The sequence below is a fragment of the Cuculus canorus genome, chromosome 16, assembly GCF_017976375.1.
Source record: "Cuculus canorus isolate bCucCan1 chromosome 16, bCucCan1.pri, whole genome shotgun sequence".
Lineage (NCBI taxonomy): Eukaryota > Metazoa > Chordata > Aves > Cuculiformes > Cuculidae > Cuculus > Cuculus canorus.
The window spans coordinates 10,105,611-10,125,947 of NC_071416.1; the positions used below are offsets into that span (position 1 = coordinate 10,105,611).

Consider the following 20,337-nt stretch of genomic DNA (forward strand, 5'->3'; position numbering starts at 1 on the left):
AGCGAAGTGGTTGAGTCACCATCCCTGGAGATGTTCAAAAGATGGGTAAATGAAGTAGTCAGGGATCTGATTTAATAGTGGACAGGGATGGTTGGCCTTGATGATCTCAAAGGTCTTTTCCAACCAAGCGATTCTATGATTCTATGATTTCCAGATTCCTTCTTATTCTGACACAGGGTCTCACACTTGTGCTCTATTCCCTCCACTTACTCAAAGCCTGACAGGAGGTACGTGAGCAGAAGACAGGTAGCTTCACAAGCTGGGTGGCATTGCTATTCTGAGTTGTTTACAAATAAAACTAGCAGCTCTTCAGATTGCTATCAGCTTGTGACTGATGCACGTTCCACCATTCAGCCATTAATTACCTTTCAAGAAGGATTTGTCAGGCATTGTCATGACTCTAATGGAGCTCATCCTACTTTTTAATTGATGGAAAATCAGCTATCAAAAAAACAAGGAACATCTGATTTTCCAAATAAAATCTGCTATAGTTTGGAACGCATTTTTATTGCAGAGAGATGTGCCTAGCTGCCTGAACGCTGCTTGGACGACATACAGAAAGATCTGTTCTTGCACTATTCATGCTGGAAATCATCTGTTTTTCTCCATGCAAATTGACTTGGATTAGGTTTATTTCGTCCCTGTATAGATAATCAATGGCAAGATTGGAGGGTGAAGAAGAAAGATAACAGATCAACCTGAAGGACACTGCAAAAATCTGATATTGGGTGACCACACTCTAAAAAGCAATAAAGACAGACTGACCTTACAATTTAAAGAAAACTACAAGACGACAGTAACAAAGAATGGCTGATGGTGAAAACCAAGAGGAAGACATGGGAGAGCCCTCATCAGCCCTTTGCTACAGCTGTCCAATGAAGTTGTTGTGCAACGGTGATGTCAGAAGACATCTGTGCATGGGCCACAATCTTTGCATATGATTTCCTTTTTCATGTTTCACAAATGATGTGTCAGTGACATGAAAAATAGGAGAGAAGCACAGATACTGTTTCTCTGTGTCTGCTTTTATCTTTTTACCCTAAAATCAGGGAAATTAAGGATGGATCCATGCTTTGGTTACATTCCACGGGAGTGGGGAGTGCAGGAGGAAGATGATTCCAGCATAGCAATGTTTGATTTTACCTCCCTGCTCATAGCAGAGGGGGCTGCAGGAAATGCCTGTAAAATCTGACTTCAAACAGACAAAGCATTCTGTAATTTGCACATGAACTCTTCTGAGATTTCAGAGAGTGTTAACAAAGGAAGAAGATTCCCTTAACTTTTTCTTATACCAGAAGAACATACCACCATGTTTCTCTCAACAAAGCCAAAGCCAAACAAAAACTTGTGTTACCCCTTGGTTTAAAGTGTTACGCTCCAAGAGTCCCCTGAGTTGATATAATTCTGCGTATTGTGTCTTATCTATGTGCTTCAAGAGAGACTTCTTGTCTTACTGGTTTTGTTTATAAAAATTGTGTACTTCTCAATGGATAGCCAAGATCATTCTTAAAATTGCCAGGAAGAAGCAATAAATAATGCAAAAGAAAAAAAATATTCCCACAAATACAGACTTAAGCACACACATATGTATGTGTGCTGGACATGCTCTGTCTTTAAATCTGAAATAGCAGGTATAGCCTCATAGCTTCAGTCCCCTGTATCCTGCAAATACAGTTCTAATATTCTGCCTACATACACTCCTGGCTGGATGATTCATAGTCACATACTTTCTATATCAAGAGTAGTGAACAATCACAATCACATGGACCTAAGAGCAGCGCACATCACCCAAGTATCCACGACAAGCCTTTCCCTCTTCCTTACAAGCAGATGTTCTGCTCTGTAGCCATGGTGCTCATTTTTTCCTCACGTTTGTTTTTGAGGGCACTAGCCAAGCATTCATGCACACAAACCTATTAAATGGCAGGGATATGTGAAAGGAGAGAGAAGGTTGGATGGGGCTTGGAGCAGCCTGATTCAACGGGCGGTGCCCCTGCCCGTGGCAGGGGGTGGAACTGGATGGGCTTTGAGTTCCCTTCTAACCCAAACCATTCCATAATTCTGTGATTCTGATTCGATGACTCTATGATTCTATGACTTTTTACAAGGGCATGGGGTGATAGGATGAGGTTGGAATGGCCTAAGATTGGAAGGGGGAAAATTTAGATTGGACACTAGGAAGAAATGTTTTCCTGTGAGGGTGGGGAGGCCCTGGCCCAGGTTGCCCAGGGAAGCTGTGGCTGCCCCATCCCTGGATGTGTTCAAGACCAGGTTGGATGGGGCTTGGAACAACCGGATCAACTTGGAACAACCCCACAGTGGGAGGTGGTGGAACTGGCTGTGCTTTGAGACCCCTTCCACCCCAACCCATTCTGTGATACTGTGATTCTAATTCGATGACTCTATGATTCTATGACTTTTTACAAGGGTACGGAATGATAGGATGAGGGGGAATGGCTTTAAATAGGAGGGGGAAGATTTAGACTGGACATTAGGAAGGAATGTTTTCCTGTGAGGGCAATGAGGCTCTAGATCAGATTGCCCAGAGCAGTGGTGGCTGCCCCAGCCCTGGAGGTGTCCAAGGTCAGGTTGGATGGTTCCTGGAGCCCCTGATACTGTGGGTGCGGGTGGAACATCCCACGCTTTCACGTACTTTCCACCTCACCCGCTCTGTGCTGTGGGAGGGGCCGCCCCCTCCCCGCGCATGCGCAGTCTCGCGGCCCCTCCGCGCGCGCCTGGCTGCTCGGCCCCGCCCCTCGCTCCCGGCGTGCCCCGCGCGCTGCCGGCGCTGACGTCACCGCAGCCCCGCGCCCGCCGCCATTGGAGCGGGAGGCTCCGGCTCCGACCCTTGCTGTGGCCCCAGCGCGGCGGGCAGGCCCGGGCGGGCATGTGAAGGGTCGGGGCCCACAGGGCGAGCCCAGCCGCGGGTACCGGCGCCGCCCGAACGCCCCCCGGGCCCTCTGTAAGAGACGCCAGCGGCCCCTTTCCCTCCCTCGGCCCCTGAGGGGGAGGCGCCGCCAGGCCCCGCCGCGCCCGCCCGGCCTCGCTGCCGCGCCACGGCGGACCCTACATGAATTATGTCTGCCACAAGCGTTGACCCTCAGGTAAGCGTTGGAGAGGAGCGCGGGGACGGCCGCCACTGCGCCCCGGGCGGGGGTTTCCCTGGCCGGGGCCTGCGGCTGCTTGGGAAAGGCTTTTCCTCGCCCTCCCGGCCTCTCTGGAGCTTCGCTACCGCCCCCGTGGGCGCGGCACGTTCTCTTTCGGAGTTTGTTGGCATGGCTAAGGAATGCTTGAAATTGGAAAGGGGAAGATTCAGATTAGGCATTTGGAAGAAATTCTTCACCATGAGGGTGGGGAGGCCCTGGCTCGGGTTCCCCAGAGCAGCGGTGGCTGCCCCATCCCTGGAGGTGTTCAAGGCCAGGCTGGATGGGGCTTTGATTCAGTGGGAGATGTCCGTGCCCATGGCACGGGGTGGAACTGGATGGGCTTTAAGGTCTCTTCTAACCCTAACCCAAACCAATCTGTGATAATATCACATGCACTTCTCAGACCCAGTTCAGACAAACCCTGCTGCGTTATTGGCCATTTTATCAGCCTGTTACCCCTTCTCAAAAGTTGTATGCTTTGTAGTGACAAACTAAGCAGTTTTCTAAAATTAACTTTTTATATTTCTCTTCTTTCTTTTTTTTTTCTCTCTTTTCCATTACCCAATCGTGTGCTGTGGCTTTCCAGAGACCGAAAGGACAGGATAATAAGGGTGAGGATCATGCTGAAGTCTGGTCGTTTAAATTGTTACTGTAATAGATGAATTATGCAGGTACCTGTAGATGAGCAGAGAGGTATTGCTCTTAGTGCCTACGGATAATATCTGGAGCAAAGGAAGTTGTGCTTTGTCTCAAAAATAACATGAATTGTTACTCATACAAGCTTGCTCACATCCCGCTTAATGCCACTGAGCTGTAGTGGGAAGGACTATGTGTTTGTACTCTTCATTTCCAGAAAATAAAGCAGGCTTCTATATAAAGTCACAAGGATTTGCTTATTCCATATGTATTTTCTCCCTAGTGCTTTGTAGTCTCTTCCTGTTCTATGAATACAGTTGTGTTCCTGGTTTGCTGTTGATTGATATATGCACCAGCTGTTATATATAAGCCTACAAACTTAATTATTTAAGAAATGTTAAATAAAAAAGAGTTAACTTCTGATGAGGTAAAAAGCTTCTTATGATAACTGCTGTACTTCATTTGAAATCCAGTAACGTGTCTGAGATAATACCTTGTTTGTTACTGTGATTGTTGGTAAGTGTGTAACTCTTTAGGCTTAGAAACTTAACAGTATTCAACTCATAAATGTTTTTTATATATCTTGATGTGCCTTAAAAATCCATCTGCTTCTAGTTATGGAAAGTTAGAGACTTTCCTGCGTTTGTAAATACTTCTTTATCTCTATTATCCTTGACAAACTTTGCAGAAATAGTTTGGTAAATTCCCAAACTTATTTGCTAGGCATCCTATTTTATGTGGCATTGCATTTGATTCAGCTGAGCCATTCCATGAAACAGTTGCTTCATTTACTGATCATGTAATGCGTTAACGTGCTTTCTTAAGTTTAAAGCAAAGAACAGAAATTATTTGAAGTGACCTAATAGCAGTTTTAGTTTTGTCTTTTAATAATGGGGTTTGAATACTTTGCACATATGAATTTATGCTGAAGTAGGCCTTTAGTTATGGTAGATAATCTCTTTTATGTACGGGAAGTTGAGACTTAAAAAGTCAGGATATCAAGGCACTTAGTCATTGTTTCATGATTAAATATAACTTCATCTCATCTTATTTTAGCCAACTTAAATTAAGCAGTAAATAACACATGCTGGGAGGACAGTGCATTGGTTTTGGAGAGTTCTGCTTATAGACCAGAATAACAGGTGTGGCTTCGCAGAATTTTTGTTAGTAGCTTTATTCTTGTGTTCAGAGGTAACTCATGTGAGTTCTGTTTGCTCTTCACTGTATAATTTGTTTATTTAAAAATTGAGTCAAATTTAGCTTTGTAAACAATAGAAAGAGAAACTGGATTTGAAGGGAAACGTCATCTCTTGGTCTTTTTTTTACTCAGCGTAAGACTCAAAGTGCAGCTTCTTATAAGATAATAGTTTAGAACTCTTTAGTAAAATGCTACTAAGCAGCATCCTAATATCTTGTAACCTTTTTCTCCTAGTACAAAATGGTTCGTTACATCAGAAGGATACAGTTCATGACAACGATTTTGAACCTTACCTTTCTGGGCAGTCAAATCAGGTTAGTGTATTTTTAACTTGGTTTGTTTTCTTAGGCATGGTGTTTGCGTTCAATTCATAGGATTGTGTTGAGGGAGCAAATTCCTTAAATAGAAATGGAAAAAGAAATGACTAGCATATTGTGTTACTTGGTAATACGACTAGCATTTGTGCTCACAAAGCTAATATTACTCTGCATACCCAGATGGCCACAAGTGAAAATGAAGTTAATGCTCCAGCTAGTGTCTGCTGATCGCTCCTCACATTGCAGGTTGTTGGTAGATTGGACTGTGACTATTCTTGATAGGGGAGTTGCCTGTGGGAGTCTGAAGGTTCTTCTTTGGGCTCCCGTGATTTGTGTAAGTTGTATAATTTTAGGAATTAGCATAATTGAAATCTGGTTTCAAAGCTTTCTAGATGGCTTGTAGAGTTGTCCTGCTTGCTCTTTACACTTCAGCAAATATTTTTGGCATGTCCTCTGAAATATGTTAAGGATTTTAAAAGTCTTATTTTAAGAGTAAGGCACTGTAATGTAAACTCTCAATGTAATCCAGTTCATTATAAGGTACATTAAAGTAACATCCATGACTTAAATGCCATTGTACTTGAAAATACCTTCTAGTTAAAGTAATTTTGGACTTAACATTCAAATTTTTAGAGTGAGCAAAATGCGTAGAAACTGGAGATGCAAAAAGTTTTTTTTCTATGAGTGTAACATACCATTTCAGAGAGAGACCTACTGGAGCAATGCTGATATTTCTTGGCTAAGTGTTATGTTTAAAAAGGGAAATCTCTAATTCAACCTGAAGCTGACAGGTGCCAGTGTTAGTATTAGTGGCATCACTTGCAAAACATCCAAGTGCTGTGTATTAGTTATATTCAGTCTGCTAAACATTTTTGTTAGGGCAGTTGAATAGATGGAATCCTCTTACAAGTTTGTTTTGGATTGTAGCAGCTGACTTTAACACAATATACTTGAGCTCTTTTTCATTCTGGAAGTTATTGAGAGACATCACTCTGAAAGTCAGGACAAGTGTATATACAACGATGTGAATTGTCTCCTGAGCTCTGCTCTGGGTGCGAACAGTCTCCTCAGCTAAGCTTCTTAGTCCTCTGCAGCATAGATATGTCCTCCAGACTTAGTGTGAATTATTTAATGGAAAGCATTTCCTCTCCTCTAGAATTAATGTATTGTAGTAAGTATCAAAGCAGGAAACTTGTGCAAAAAGGGAAGTAAAAAATTTTTTAATGCAAAACCTGTTTTGGAAGAGTTGAAGTTTTTACCTTTCTCTCTGTTTTTGAAATTTCACTTCATCACATTTTTGTGTTATTTTTAATTATTTAAAACCAAGATAGGTTTTTCTAATGTGAAATATACTGAATATTAAACTTCATGTAGAAGAAATGTGGAACCATCTATTATTTTAGTTGTCGGAAATGTGTCATAACTGTCAACAAGCCCAGTTACTGGGTTTAAACAGAAAAATTGCTATGACCATTAGAATTGCCATAGTTCTAAAAAAGTTTTCTTAGGTCAAAGTGTAGCTCTGTTGAAGGATTTATTTATGCTGCAGTAAGAAATTGGCATTCCACAAGAAACAATTGTGTAAGTTGTCTCACAATTTTAAGTGGAAAGTGACAGTAGTACTAATTAGGACTCTGAGGTTTTGTACTGAAGGCAACCATGTTTCTGAACAAAGCCCTGTTATCTAGTTATTCAGTCAGATTTATTCAGCCTGTTAATTACTATGAAGTCTGTGCCCTACAAGAAAGATTTGAAACTGATGAGATATTTTAAACAAATACTTAAGAAATTAAAAAAATTCAAGAAATGAAAAGCCCTGCTGACGCAGCAATATTTGACATCAAAGATCAAATATAGGTTGGTGGCATTGTGTTAATTTCATATTTTAAAAAATACAAATTAGTCTTTAAAATGAATATTGAGTATATTATATAATCAAATGGAATATAGTTGTCTGCCATCTTTCTGTTGAAAACTACACCGAAGTAGTAGTGCCTTCTTTCCTTTCCGTAAAGGTTCTAGTTTCCTCGTTATTACAGATCAAGTTTGAGGTGTGGTAGCTTTCTGTTATAAAGCACACTAAAAGTACTCTTAAGTGCAAAGGGAACTAAGTGGAGTAGAGTATCTACAAAGTTACTCTCGGCAAGAAAAGCATCCCCTGTGTAATGTCAGGGAGAACTGAAAGATTATTGATTACAGGGAGTTACTAGCAAGAGCATACTTTGGAAGAAAGGAGGATTCCCTTCCTAATTAACAGAGTGGTTGGATCTTTTTTATTAATTAAGGAAAAAGAGAAGATAGAGAAGGATGCAGAAAGGTCAAGGATAAGTTTGTTGAGATAAATGTGCTGCTGTTGCAGTGAAGGACTTCTGTTAGGGTTTCTTTTACCCGCTCTGGCAAAAAGCCAGTCAAAATAGATCGAATGTTTTTATAAGGATGTCTGCTGACACTTTCCTTTAATCCTGCTAGAATCCTTGTGAAAACTTCACAGGCTGCGTGATAGAAATGACAGTCTCCATAACTGCCTAGAATCCTTCAGCAGAAATGTTTTAGGACAAAACATCTGCTTTTTCCAGGCTTATTCTTTTTGGACTTAAATTCTGTCTGTAGAATATATGAACATAAGTATCTCCAAAAAACTATTTATGTCTCTTCCCTTCCATCTGCATTTGTTTTTACATTTTCTTGACATTAGCACTGTAAGATATAGCAGCGTTCTCAAAGTCTTTCATAAAAGTGATGTCTTTTGTGCTAAATATTGATTATTTTAGCTTGGGAGTCTCAGAAAATTTAATGCGTTTTAGAGGATCTTCTCATAGAAAGGGGGATTGTATACCTCTTGTTAAGTGATAGAATTTGAACACAAATAAAGGCAGCAAGGACAGTGTCAGGGATTATTTCTTTTGAATCAATAACACTAGATTTAGACTGTTTAAATTTCAGAAGTGGTATGTAAGTCTTTGATGTGTTTTATGGTGTCACTCTGTATGCGGAGAGTAAGGAAATTGAATTACTCTGGCTTTGGGATGTCATGGAAGCGAGTCATTGAAAAATGAGCAGTAAAAATGACACAGTTTAAATGACAGTGTTTATAAGTTGAGTATTATGTTTCTCTTCATCAAGGAGGTTTTTTACTTCATTTTTATAATGAGGAAGAAAACCCTGATTTTTTTTTTAAAAATGACTGACATTCCAGTGCAGTTTTGCTCATTCTGCAGATATACTTTTTTGAAGTTTGAAATCTTGTAGTCTGAAGGAAATCTTAATTGTTTTCTTAAAATAATCTTTCTTCATGAGTAGAAAAAGGCTGGCTACTGTTTGACTCGGTAACAGGAGATGTTGACCTTCCTTACTAATGTAACTAAGCTTATGTGGTCTCAAAATCTGGAGTACTAACCTCATTGTGAGCCACTAGTCCTGGGATCTATTATAAATACCCAGATACTGCATTTTAGCCCTGAATCTTTCTGGTAATGTGAACTAAGATGTGTAATTAGAAGTTAAAATTACTTTGTCTCTATTATTCTTTTATGTTCGATGAACAGTGTTAAGGCTATTTATAAATGAAGGGAGGTTTTGCATCTGAAGTTACCTTTCTTTTTCTTTAACAGAACAGTAGCTATCCATCAATGACTGATCCTTATCTATCCAGTTATTATCCACCATCTATTGGCTTCCCCTATTCTCTCAGTGAAGCACCGTGGTCTACAGGAGGAGATCCTCCTATCCCGTATCTCACCACCTATGGACAGCTCAGTAACGGAGATCATCATTTTATGCATGATGCTGTTTTTGGACAGCCTGGCGGTCTGGGAAATAATATCTATCAACACCGGTTTAACTTTTTCCCTGAAAATCCTGCCTTCTCAGCTTGGGGAACAAGCGGATCCCAAGGACAGCAGACTCAAAGTTCAGCATATGGGAGCAGTTACAGCTACCCACCTAGTTCCCTGGGTGGCACCATTGTGGATGGACAGACAGGATTTCATAATGATACATTAAATAAAGCTCCTGGAATGAACAGTATTGAACAGGGAATGGTTGGACTTAAGATTGGTGGAGATGTTACAACTTCTGCGGTGAAAACAGTAGGTTCTGTGGTCAACAGTGCTGGGATGACGGGTGCCCTCTCTGGTAACGGTGGATCTAATGTAAACTTGTCAGTATCTAAACCAACCTCCTGGGCTGCTATAGCTAGCAAGCCTGCGAAACCGCAGCCTAAAATGAAAACAAAAAGTGGACCTGTAATTGGAGGAGCATTACCTCCTCCACCTATAAAGCATAATATGGACATAGGTACTTGGGACAACAAGGGTCCTGTGGCAAAAGTTCCTGCCCCCCAACAGATACCTTCTCCTCAGTCTGTTCCACAGCCACAGCAACAAATTGTTCAGCCTGTTCCAACTCAGCCTCCTCCATTGACTCAGCCGCAGTATCAGACCCCTCAGCAGCCACCCCAAAATCGCTGGGTAGCTCCTCGCAACAGAAATGCAGCTTTTGGCCAAAGTGGAGGAACTGGTAATGACAGCAACTCAGCTGGCAGTACCCAGCCTAACCCTCTTCCAAGTGGCGAATCCCATCCTGTCCTTGAAAAACTGAAAGCTGCTCACAGCTATAACCCTAAAGATTTTGAATGGAACCTTAAAAATGGACGTGTGTTCATAATAAAGAGCTATTCTGAGGATGATATTCATCGTTCCATTAAGTATTCTATTTGGTGTAGTACGGAACATGGCAACAAACGCCTGGACAGTGCTTTTCGGTCCATGAACAACAAGGGTCCAGTCTACCTGCTATTCAGTGTCAATGGCAGTGGGCACTTCTGTGGAGTAGCAGAGATGAAATCACCTGTGGACTATGGCACCAGTGCGGGTGTCTGGTCTCAGGACAAGTGGAAGGGGAAATTTGATGTCAAGTGGATCTTTGTGAAGGATGTGCCCAACAACCAGCTCCGACACATCAGGCTGGAGAACAATGACAACAAACCCGTTACAAACTCCCGTGATACACAGGAGGTGCCCTTAGAAAAAGCAAAACAAGTGCTTAAAATTATTGCTACTTACAAGCACACGACCTCCATCTTCGATGACTTTTCTCATTATGAAAAGCGCCAAGAAGAGGAGGAGGTGGTACGGAAGGTAAACTTATTAAAAAATTTGTTTTATACATAGATATGGGGAAAATGAAATGTGAAGGCTGCTATGGTGGAAAAAATTTAAGTAGGAATTCGAAATGTTTTTACTTCATCTGAAGTTGATGGTTTTGTGTGTTTAACAACACAAAAAACAAACTGGTCCTTATTTGTCTGTGACAGTTTCATAGTTAATTAGTTTCAAAGCAGAAAGCTAAGCAGTAATGCAGGAAAAGAACATCATGTCCTTATGAGTTTGATTTAATTTATCTTAAAACGGTTAATAAACGAGAAAATAGTTTGTTCCCTAATTTGATTCTGCCAATGATTGCCTCTTAAGTTTATTTCTTTATAAATATAAGGTGTTTTGACACTGTTTGACTGGAACTGGGCTATCAGAACTGATGCCTGTGATGGCATTTGAAATTTGTACATCACCTTTAAGAGCATGAGTCCTGATCTTGTTTGTTCAGTTGATCTTTCTGGAAATGAAAGTTGTGGAAAATTGCTGGAATAGTGTTAGAAAGATTGTGTTTCTGCTGAAGTCACGTGTATTAGTATTTGGATAAATAAAGTGTTTCACTGCCCAAGTCTAGGCTATCTACTAATTTGTGAAAAGTTTTGAGTGAAGATGTAGTAAGAAAAATTTGGGCAGTAACTGGGAAAGTATAGTACAAACTTGTATAACCTTCCATGGTGCTCAGCCTGCTTCAAGAGACATCTGTTTCTGATCTCAGTTCTTAGAATGCCTTTTTCTAATTTGGTATTCTAGGTGTAATGGACTGACGAAATACTAGGCATTGGGTTGTGTAGTTACCAGCCAAGTAATACAAACTTGCTTGATATTGATAGTGTTTCGTACACTTTTTTTTTTCATATAGCATTTCAAGTAAAGCATGTATTTTGACAGGCTGGTTCAGTGCAGCTCACACTTGCTTCAAAATGTTTTTGGAGCAACGAGGAAATGCGTGTTCCTGAAGTTTGAATTGAAGTTGCCATTTTAAAAATTTTATTACCATTTAGAAGTGCAGATGAAATTGCTTTAAAGCATCTTCATAGAATGTATCCTTAAACTATAAAAGAAAAGGAGATCAGTGTCTTAAACTTTTCAGCTCAACTTTTTGTAGCCGTCAGATGAGCAGAGCATACCTCAGCACAGTAGGGAAGGAAAGCTTAAGATTGGGAGGTTTTCTTGTGTACTCCTTGTGGGGTTCCACAAGCTAAAACCTAAAAGCCTTTACCTCAACACTCCATTCCTTCAGTAAACAATTAGCAATTCAATATTTAATGCAACCTGTATCTTGGAGAGCTCTTCTGTTTCGTAGGAGAGAATCCTGAATAAGTCAAAAGGCTCTGGTTCCTTGGTCTGGCACTTAGAGTGGGAGGGGGTGTGATTGTTTGAGGGGGGGCATTATGCTGAGTCTCCCTATGATTTAGTGCCAGGTTTGGAGGGGAGAATAAGGTGAGTGTTTAAGGAGTGAGAGTACTGAGAAGGTGATAGCAGTTAGCTTACTGGCTTGAGGGAGATCTGGATGGCTGTGCACTGAACACCAAGCTTGCTTTGCTCTGTAATAGCTTGGGGGGCTAATGTTCAGCTATGGGGCTGATCTCACTTTGGGTTGTCTTAGTGTACACAACTATTTCCCACTTTCAAGTGCTGATACAATATTATTACCTGGGTCGCTGCTTTGTAACAGGATCATTTTTTCAGAACCGTGTATTTTTCTGCCTTACTTAAAACTTAGGCTCTAGCTTGTAAAATGCATTCAGAACATAAACTATGAAGTCTCTTTGAACGTTTCCTCCAGATAGCTTGGAAAATTGGACAATTTACAGACAGTTGAAAATAATAGTGCTAGAGATGCAAAGCAGATCAACGGTGAGGAAATGAAGTATAGTATCCTGCTTGTCGGGTAGGGTCCTATAAAACTGTTGTCTGGATAGTGAATATTTTCACTTTCATTGACTAGAGTTTTAGAAGTCCAGCTGATTACTAGAGAGGTTTTTTTGCAGGATATGCACATACTTAAACCTCTTATTGTTGAAGTTTGTGCTGTTGAAGCTGAAGCCTTCTATTATGCAAAATTTACCTTCCTATGACAATAACTTTTGAACCAGTTATTATTCATTACCAGTTAAGGTATCCTGTGATCTAATTGACACTTTCAAATGGTTATTTGTGTATGTACCGTCCTAACTGGTTTTCAAGTTGCTATGTTTTTTATTCATTATACTGTGTGGTTTAGCTGTAAAATTACTTGTTGAAATTTTGTGGTTCGATTTCACCACTGTTATGGTTGCAAAGGGCCAGAATTCTTAAAACCTTGCACATGGAGAGCTTGAATGCTTTAATTTCCTTTATCCACAAATATTTAGTAGAGAAGAATAATGTCATGTAATCTGTACAATACAAACCAGTAGCATTTCCCTTCTCTTTAGATGGTTACAGGCTGTTGCTAGCCAGTGTTTCCTTAACCACTGTGTGCAGAGTAAGCTCTGGTGTGTGCTCTCCAAGTTAACACCAAATCATCAAATGAGGATTTGGCGGGTATAATGCTGGATAAAATTTATCGGAGTGCCAAAGGCTCGTCAGTAACACCAGCATTGTTTAAGGACCATATCATCATCTGGACTTGAGGGAAGATTTGTTCGTGCTGGGTTTTGAGTCCAGCTTTTACTGTGCCATAGTAATAAACAATACAAGACCATTCTGGTGACCCAAAACCTGGGAAACCAGTAGTAGAAGCATATTGGTGCCTGGAATGAAATAGCAATATAGTGAGTGGCATGGAATCCTGCCTTACCTTCCTGGCATTTTTCAGTCTGTTTCCAGGGCCACTACAGTGTCCGCAAAGAAAGCAACTTATGTGATGGTATCTCAGGCTCCTAAAACATGAAAAAGGTGCACCACATGCAAGAGAGCCTCTTGAAAAAGAGACTAGAATATAATGTTGTACTAGTTATTAACATTCCCTAGAAGCATGCTTGTACAATCTTCAATTGAAAAAATGTAAGAAAATTAGCTTGTTGCAGATTCTGGTGGTTTTATTTGCATCTTGTGGTAGGACAGGTATGTCGATCTACTGTCAGCAGTTCATGTGTATTTAATTAGATGGTCGTAGTTACTGCACTGCTGTGCTGCTGTCTCTGACCTGTGTCCAGGCACTTGGCTAGGTCTACGCACACTTCCAAGGTCTACACCTTGGTACTGTGTTGGAAAAGCTGCATAATCTTATCTCAGGATAAGATCTGAGTCACTAAGGTTACCAGTTCTGTTTGGGTCATTAAATGTTGTGAACTATTAGCTAGTGCGCATTGGCATTTGGAAATAGTCCTTCTAGCATTGTGTATTTCCTTTCAGTATGCTTTCTGTGAACACATCCATTGACACACAACTTTTAAGAATGGAATATTATCCTTCCTCCAAAACTGTAGTTAAACATTTCTTTTTTAAGATTAACACTGTGTTTCCTGCTATAAAGAAAACATTTCTATTTTTGTGTCAGAAGATGAATGCTTTCATCCCACTGACCTTAACAACTGAAGTTTAGCTGGAAAGTTGACAGCTACTCTGTAACTGAGATGAAGGGTACAGAAGTTTCACGTGGATGAGTCTCTTCAAAATGGAAGCTTCTGCAGGTTTTGTTTTCCTGTGTCTGAAGACTAGACATATTAATGTCACAAAGAAGTATCGACAGGAGCTCATCTCTGAGGTATCGGAATCCTTCTAGGGGAGAGACTGTGAAGACCTTAAGGTCTTCAGAACCAAAATGAGCAAAGCTTTTTTAGTTGCTTACAGAACTGCTTGTTCTTGCTTGCAGGAGTGCTAAATAGCAGTAAGGAAGAGAATGAGAATTAAAGCTTCTAAAAAGCAGCCATGCTCAAGAGCACAAAGAATTTATTGCATCAGTTTCCTCCGCATCAGTTTATATCAAACACTTCTTAAAAGGAAGACTCAGATTAGGCCCAGAGAGAGAAAGCAAGCAGCAAGGTATGAGGAACTGCCTAATAAGTTGCTCAATAAAGAGTACATTGTACTGAATTGTAACTCGTGAGCTGAGTCTCTGAATGCTGTGAGTGTACTTTGTAGGTACTGAGTCAAAGTAGCCTGTTCTCTGTTTATATGAGACCAGTCCATGAGAATGAAAGAAGAAAAGTGGAGTCACGAGGGTCAGTGGGTGACAGCATAGAGACCTAAAAGTTATGTAGGGAGGCAATGGGAAAGGACGGGCTGGTGAGTGTGGTGGGACAGTGCAGCAGAGTAGACGGGGTTTGCCACTTTAAAACTGAAAGTAGGATGGGACAATGGCTTTTTGGGGAGCCTAAAGTGGGGTTGATATGATTCAGATTTAGATTCTTTTTAAGTGCCTTTTGTTTGAAATGTCAGGCAGCTGTAAGTTCTTTTCATTAAGAATTCCAACACCCAATATGTTCTGATGCTCTACCACTAAAAAAATTCCTTCATTGACAGTTCACCATAAGTCAGGAGCTGAAAGAATGGGGAAATATAGATTTTTTAAAAATTATACCACTTCACATGGTCTGTTTTGTTGATTTAGTAGAAGAGTTTTGCTATCTCTTACTTCTGTCTTCAATCATAGATTAAGAATTTATGCTAGACTTTGTTGATGTAATTTCTTTATGAACATTGAAATATTAATATTATTCTGCCTAGAGGCAGAAATCAATGTATTCCATTTTAAAAAATCCTCATCTGATTTTATGCTGTGAACAGCTGAAGTAGCAAATAGACCATGTTATATTTATAATGTTTGGTGTATTTGCAAATAAGCTCTACATCACAACAGAAACAATTGAGATGAATTTTGTAGAGAAAGATTCCACAAAACAAGTAAAATCTGAAGGCATTAATTCAGGAGTTGACTTGTTTATGCTTGAGGCATTTCACAATTTTCTTGCTTGAAACGGGATTTGGTGCTATATTGATGTATTCAAGTACAGCACGCAAAGCGGTCTTTTGATGGGATGGAAACACTAAGGCTGAACCCTTTCTGTTCAGTCTGCATGGTGGCTTAGCTGGAAAAATGCAGTGGTCTAAAGAAACAGCATATTTTATTCAGCTTGTCTTGCTGTCTTCTGTGTGTTCTGCAACTCATGAGGCTCCTGAAACAGTTAACTGACAGTGCCCCCCCATTTTGTGTTACTGGGTTGCTTCACTTGCCCCTGTACACCCTGTGCGGAGCTGCTCTGGATCAGAGCATCTGCTGCTGGGAGAGCACCAGGTAGTTAGATGGAGATTGAGGGATGCCTGCAGGTACCCCTTGGGTTAGTTTAGTCTGCTCTCAGTATTTGTGGCTAGCAGGGACTTTTGAGAGAGCCTACAGTGATAGGGTGCTTTTGGAAATTTGTGGGTTGTTCAGTCTGCCTGTGCTGGGTTTTATCAGACTCAGAAAAGCATGTAACTTCTTCCAGCTGATGTACCTTTTCCCTGACTTGCCAGGTGTTTCAAAGTGCCTCCCAGAGCAGGTAGGAAGAATTAGGAACAGAAATTCTAAAGACTTCAAGTCCTACTTTTATTCAGTGTGCCTAAACTCTGAAGTCATCCAAGTGCTTCAGAATGATACCAGGTCTGTGAAGCTCACTAATCCAGCATCTCCTTTCTGCTCTCGTGTTGGTTATGCTACTACTGCAGTAACTATGATAATACAGAAAGTAGAATATGGTAGGTGCTGTTTCTGCTTAGGAATGTTGATATTCCATACCTTTCTGACTGTGACTTTGATCTGCTCTCATGATCAGATCTCAGTCTTTGAAATGACTGTGCAGGTATTCATTCAGCTGTTCCACCTGAAGCTGTACTTCATATTAAGATATCAGGTCCTTGGACTTGTCAGATACATACAGTATGTTTATAAAATGTAGCAGTGATGTTCTGATGGTGTGTATAATTGTCTAGGATGGCTTCAGTGATGTTATACTGCTAAAAACTTTTTGCTTGTTCATTTGACTAAAATCTTTCTTAACTTTTAACTTTTTTCTCTTTGCAGGAACGTCAGAATCGAAACAAACAATAAGAATAAACATATACAGTTTGATATATATGCTAGAACTGATACTAAATTCGACTATGAGAAACGAAATTTAAGTATACTGGTGCTTTATCCTGGCATCAGGACAAACTAAAGCTTTCAGCTCCAATGTATCTTCTCGTGCAGGGGAAATTAAGTTGTTGCATCTTTAAGTACATTGTAGTTTATTTTTGCCCAGATGGATCTGCATTAATTTGTATCTTTTTTTTCTATGTAAAATTCTGTAGAAATCATGAATAAAGGTGTGTCTGGTTTTATTTTTTTAAGTTGGTAAACAGTTATGTTAACCTAATGTCAACCTATCCATGAGCATACTCAAGTGTCAATGCTTCCCAAAGAGTTCATTTTGGCACAAATTATGTTCCTAGCCAGGTATAGAGATTATGGAGAATACATGACAAATCTTCCTTTATCCTCCTCCCAACCCCTTTTTCTCATGGTGGAAATAGGAAACTATGCCTTGATTTATCCTTTTTTTATTTTTTTCTTTTTGTCATTTAAAAAACTTTTAAGATACTGCACTTCAGAGTTTTAAAATGAAACCCCTAAATTTTGGATCACTCTGTGCAGCTGCTCTGCCTCTTTCTTGATCTGTACAATTACACTTTTAAAACTGCTAATGCGCCATGTTTTTTTCTGTCTAGTAGAGAATCAAATTGTCAGTGAAATTGTTTCTCTGGAAACCCTTTCCCTTTCACATTCTGTTAACCAGTGCTTCAGTGTGCATTTGTTATACCATATCCTGCCGGGAGTGAGCGAGGTGCTTTCTCTCAGCCATGATTCTGCTTTACAGTTTTTGTAGCTTAATTAAATAATAATGTGATGCTATCAACATTGCAGGGGTTTTGGACAATGTGTTTAAACCTGTTTCAGCTTTCAGGTGTTATTAGTTAATTGCAGATCATTTTTAATCCTTCCCTTCATTACTCCCTCCCACCCCCCAAATCCTTATGCCATTTAAAGTTTTTATACCAATAATGCTGAGCTTTAACGTAGGAACTAATAGTACGGATAATATGATGGATTATGCCTCAGATGTTTAAAATTGACAGTGTGTATGTCTAATTTTTTTCTGTTGGATGAGTAAAAAAACCTGTTTTAAGAAACTGAATTTGCTGTCATGTTTTTGTGGAGTGAGGGGACCGTCGGAGAATCTGTCACCAACTGGAGTTCCAATTAAGCATGGAAATGGTGCTCATGTCCGCTGCTCTAGCACACTGAATCTGCACGTGTTTATTGTAGAGGATCTTTTACTATATTAGAAAGCAAGTATCTTCTGAATACTATTTACTCCAAAAGGACCTCCAATTTAAATAAAGTTTAATCTGTATCATTTAGACTTGTATTTAGAACGTATAACTCTGTCTCTGGACTGTTACTGCCTGTAAGGGGTAATGGACAGCATCAGATTAACTTTTTCCTCTAGGAGAATACAAGCCTTAATAAACAATACATATTTAGCAAGTTTGATGTCATTTTCATTTTTTTACCTCCTACTTTCAGTTGTTTTCCTATGTGCATATGCTTATGAATTAAGTCTGATTTGAGAAGTGTTTTGATTGAATAGCATGGTAATTGGACTTTTTACAAGGGTATGTAGTGACAGGATGAGCAAGAATAGCTCTATATTGGAAGGAGGAAGATTTCAATTAGATGTTAGGAAGAAATTCTTCCTGATAGGATGGGGTGACGCTAGCCCAGGTTGCCCAGAGAAGTTGTGGCTGCCCCATCCCTGGAGGTGTTCAAGGCCGGGTTGGATGGGGCTTGGAGCAGCCTGGCGGGTGGGCGGTGTCCCTGCCCATGGAAGGGGACTGGAACTGGATGGACTTTGAGGTCCCTTCCAACCCAAACCATTCTGTGATAATTGCAGAAGGGTTTTGCAGGACTCTACAGTGACATTTAGGCTGCTTTGGATGTTAGTGTTTCTCAAAGAGAATATATATGTGTCCTGTGGCTGTCACTTGTGCTCTCCTTCCTCCTTGTGTGGTGGAGAAGCTGAAAAAAGAGCTGGAACTTGCCCTGTAACCCTCAGGAGACAGTGTCACAGATGTTGGTCATGGGGCTGAGACAAGAACTTTCCCCATAGAAATAAAGCTCTGAGGGGTTTCTTTTATGGCAGTTGGCTCCATTTCCCATCTCCAGTTGAAGTGATTTGACTTCATCTTACTTTTAACTGACTCCTTGAAGCAATACTGCATTTTATATGTGTGTTGCTATCTAATAAAAGCACCTGCTGTTAGTTTCATTGTTACATTAGGACACTTATAACTGGCAATTCCAGAGCCAAAATGAATTTGGCGTGATCTGGACCCTGAAGAGAAAAGTTGGTTACACAACTTCTATTTATTTCTTTAGGTCTGAAAAAAAATAAATCTTTGCTGTGATACATCTGTAGACTTCAGATAAATATTTCCTTAAAAAACCAACCAGACAAAACCCCCTCAAATTTAGAGCCTTTAGCTGAAATGGTTTTGGCTGTATTGTTAAGCTTTGCTGTGTTTTACCCTGCAATCTGGCTCTGTGGGTAGCAGAAAGAAATCGGAGCAGCTTCAGCATCCAGAAATTTTTTTTTTTTTACAGATGCTGCAGTGCTGTGGCTGGATTGTGCAGCAATATCTGAGTTAAAGCAGAGAGAGAATTTAACAGTGGATAAAATAATGACTGTCATTAGGACTGTGTTCAGGTAACTGAAAGGCAGACTGGTTGTTCTAATTTTCAATTGACTGTCATTTCAGTTTAATGAGATGCCTGACTGTTCCACAGCATTCAGATTGCACTCTGTGTGGGGAGAAAGCATTCTTCCACTGTCTGTTGTAGAATAACTTAATGTCATGGGTCTTACTCATTCTTTAAGTAATCAAAGTAATAGTTCTAAAAGAACATCTGTGAGAGTTGGAGTTGTTCAGCCTGGAGAAGAGAAAGCTCTGGGGAGACATTAGAGCAGCTTCCAGTGCTGAAAGAGGCTTCAAGAAAGCTGGAAAGGGGCTTCTTACACGGGCATTTAGTGATAGGGTGAGGGGGAATGGCTTTAAATTAGAAGGGGGAAGATTTAGATCAGACATTAGGAAGAAATTCTTAATGATGACCGTGCTGAGGCCCTGGCCTAGGTTGCCTGGAGCAGTGGTGGCTGCCCCATCCCTGGAGGTGTTCGAGGCCAGGATGGATGCAGCTTGGAGCAACCTGGTCTAGTGGGAGGTTTCCCTGCCCATGACAGGAAGTTAGAACTGGATGGGCTTTGAGGTCCCTTCCAACCCAAACTGTTAGGCTGACTGCAGTGCGCTAGAGAGCATGGACAAGTTGTGACAGAACATGTGTGTGCTTCTCCTCTTTAATAATGAGTGATTTTATTTGGCCAGGGAAGATGGAAATTCCAGTAAATGTCAGCATTTAAAAACTTGGACGCAAAGATGGCACAAAACTGTCAAAAGCAAAATCACTGTTGTAGTGTTAGTGCCCCTTCCTTGTACCGCTGTTGAGAAAAGCAGTTGAGGGGAGCGAAGGAAGCTTAGTTAAAGTAGCAGATAAATGCAAAATTGAAGCACAAATAATAGCTAATGGGGGAAAAGTGTGTTTTGATCTAATGCTCATTTTCCTGGTCTCTCAATTACTTTGAATTCTTCATGTTGAACAATCTGTTTCACTTGGAAGAAAGCTCTGGCTTTTTCTGACAACAACGCTCAGCATCTGCTCATTTTAGGAGAAAGCTGTTCGCTATTTTGGGGCAAGAACAGGTTTTTAATTGGAATTTGTGCTGCTGCCCAAGAACAGCAGGAGCGTGGCTGTGGCTTTTTCTGCAATGACCACCTTGGCTGGAGCCTGCCCTGTCCTCAGTTCCTTTGAGAAAGAGCAGCTCTTGCTA

At 40.5% G+C, this 20,337-nt stretch overlaps 1 protein-coding gene across 4 annotated transcripts; it reads left to right on the forward strand.

Annotated features, from left to right (window-relative positions):
• The first annotated feature begins 2,776 nt into the window (after positions 1 to 2,776).
• Positions 2,777 to 17,934, forward strand: YTHDF1 (YTH N6-methyladenosine RNA binding protein F1). 4 transcript variants are annotated; one of them, XR_008452610.1, is made up of 7 exons: positions 2,777 to 3,104; positions 3,733 to 3,757; positions 5,215 to 5,294; positions 8,909 to 10,435; positions 13,935 to 14,141; positions 14,250 to 14,419; positions 16,437 to 17,934. XR_008452610.1 is itself a non-coding variant. In XM_054081588.1 (5 exons), exons 1-5 carry the CDS (start codon positions 3,078 to 3,080, stop codon positions 16,461 to 16,463), a joined length of 1,686 nt encoding a protein of 561 aa, XP_053937563.1. In that variant the 5' UTR covers positions 2,777 to 3,077; the 3' UTR covers positions 16,464 to 17,934. The 4 variants fall into 4 exon arrangements, 1 of the variants encoding a protein (XP_053937563.1); XR_008452609.1 differs by having other exon boundaries at positions 13,935 to 14,419; XR_008452611.1 differs by lacking the exon at positions 3,733 to 3,757 and having other exon boundaries at positions 13,935 to 14,419.
• The last annotated feature ends 2,403 nt before the right edge of the window (positions 17,935 to 20,337 follow it).

Bases quoted from the DNA above. Each gene is read 5' to 3' on its own strand.
- YTHDF1 (XM_054081588.1), top strand. From the start codon at position 3,078: ATGTCTGCCACAAGCGTTGACCCTCAG. The intron at 5,295-8,908 runs GTTAGTGTATTT...TTTCTTTAACAG, and splicing joins TTTCTGGGCAGTCAAATCAG to AACAGTAGCTATCCATCAAT. The intron at 10,436-16,436 runs GTAAACTTATTA...TTCTCTTTGCAG, and splicing joins AGGAGGAGGTGGTACGGAAG to GAACGTCAGAATCGAAACAA.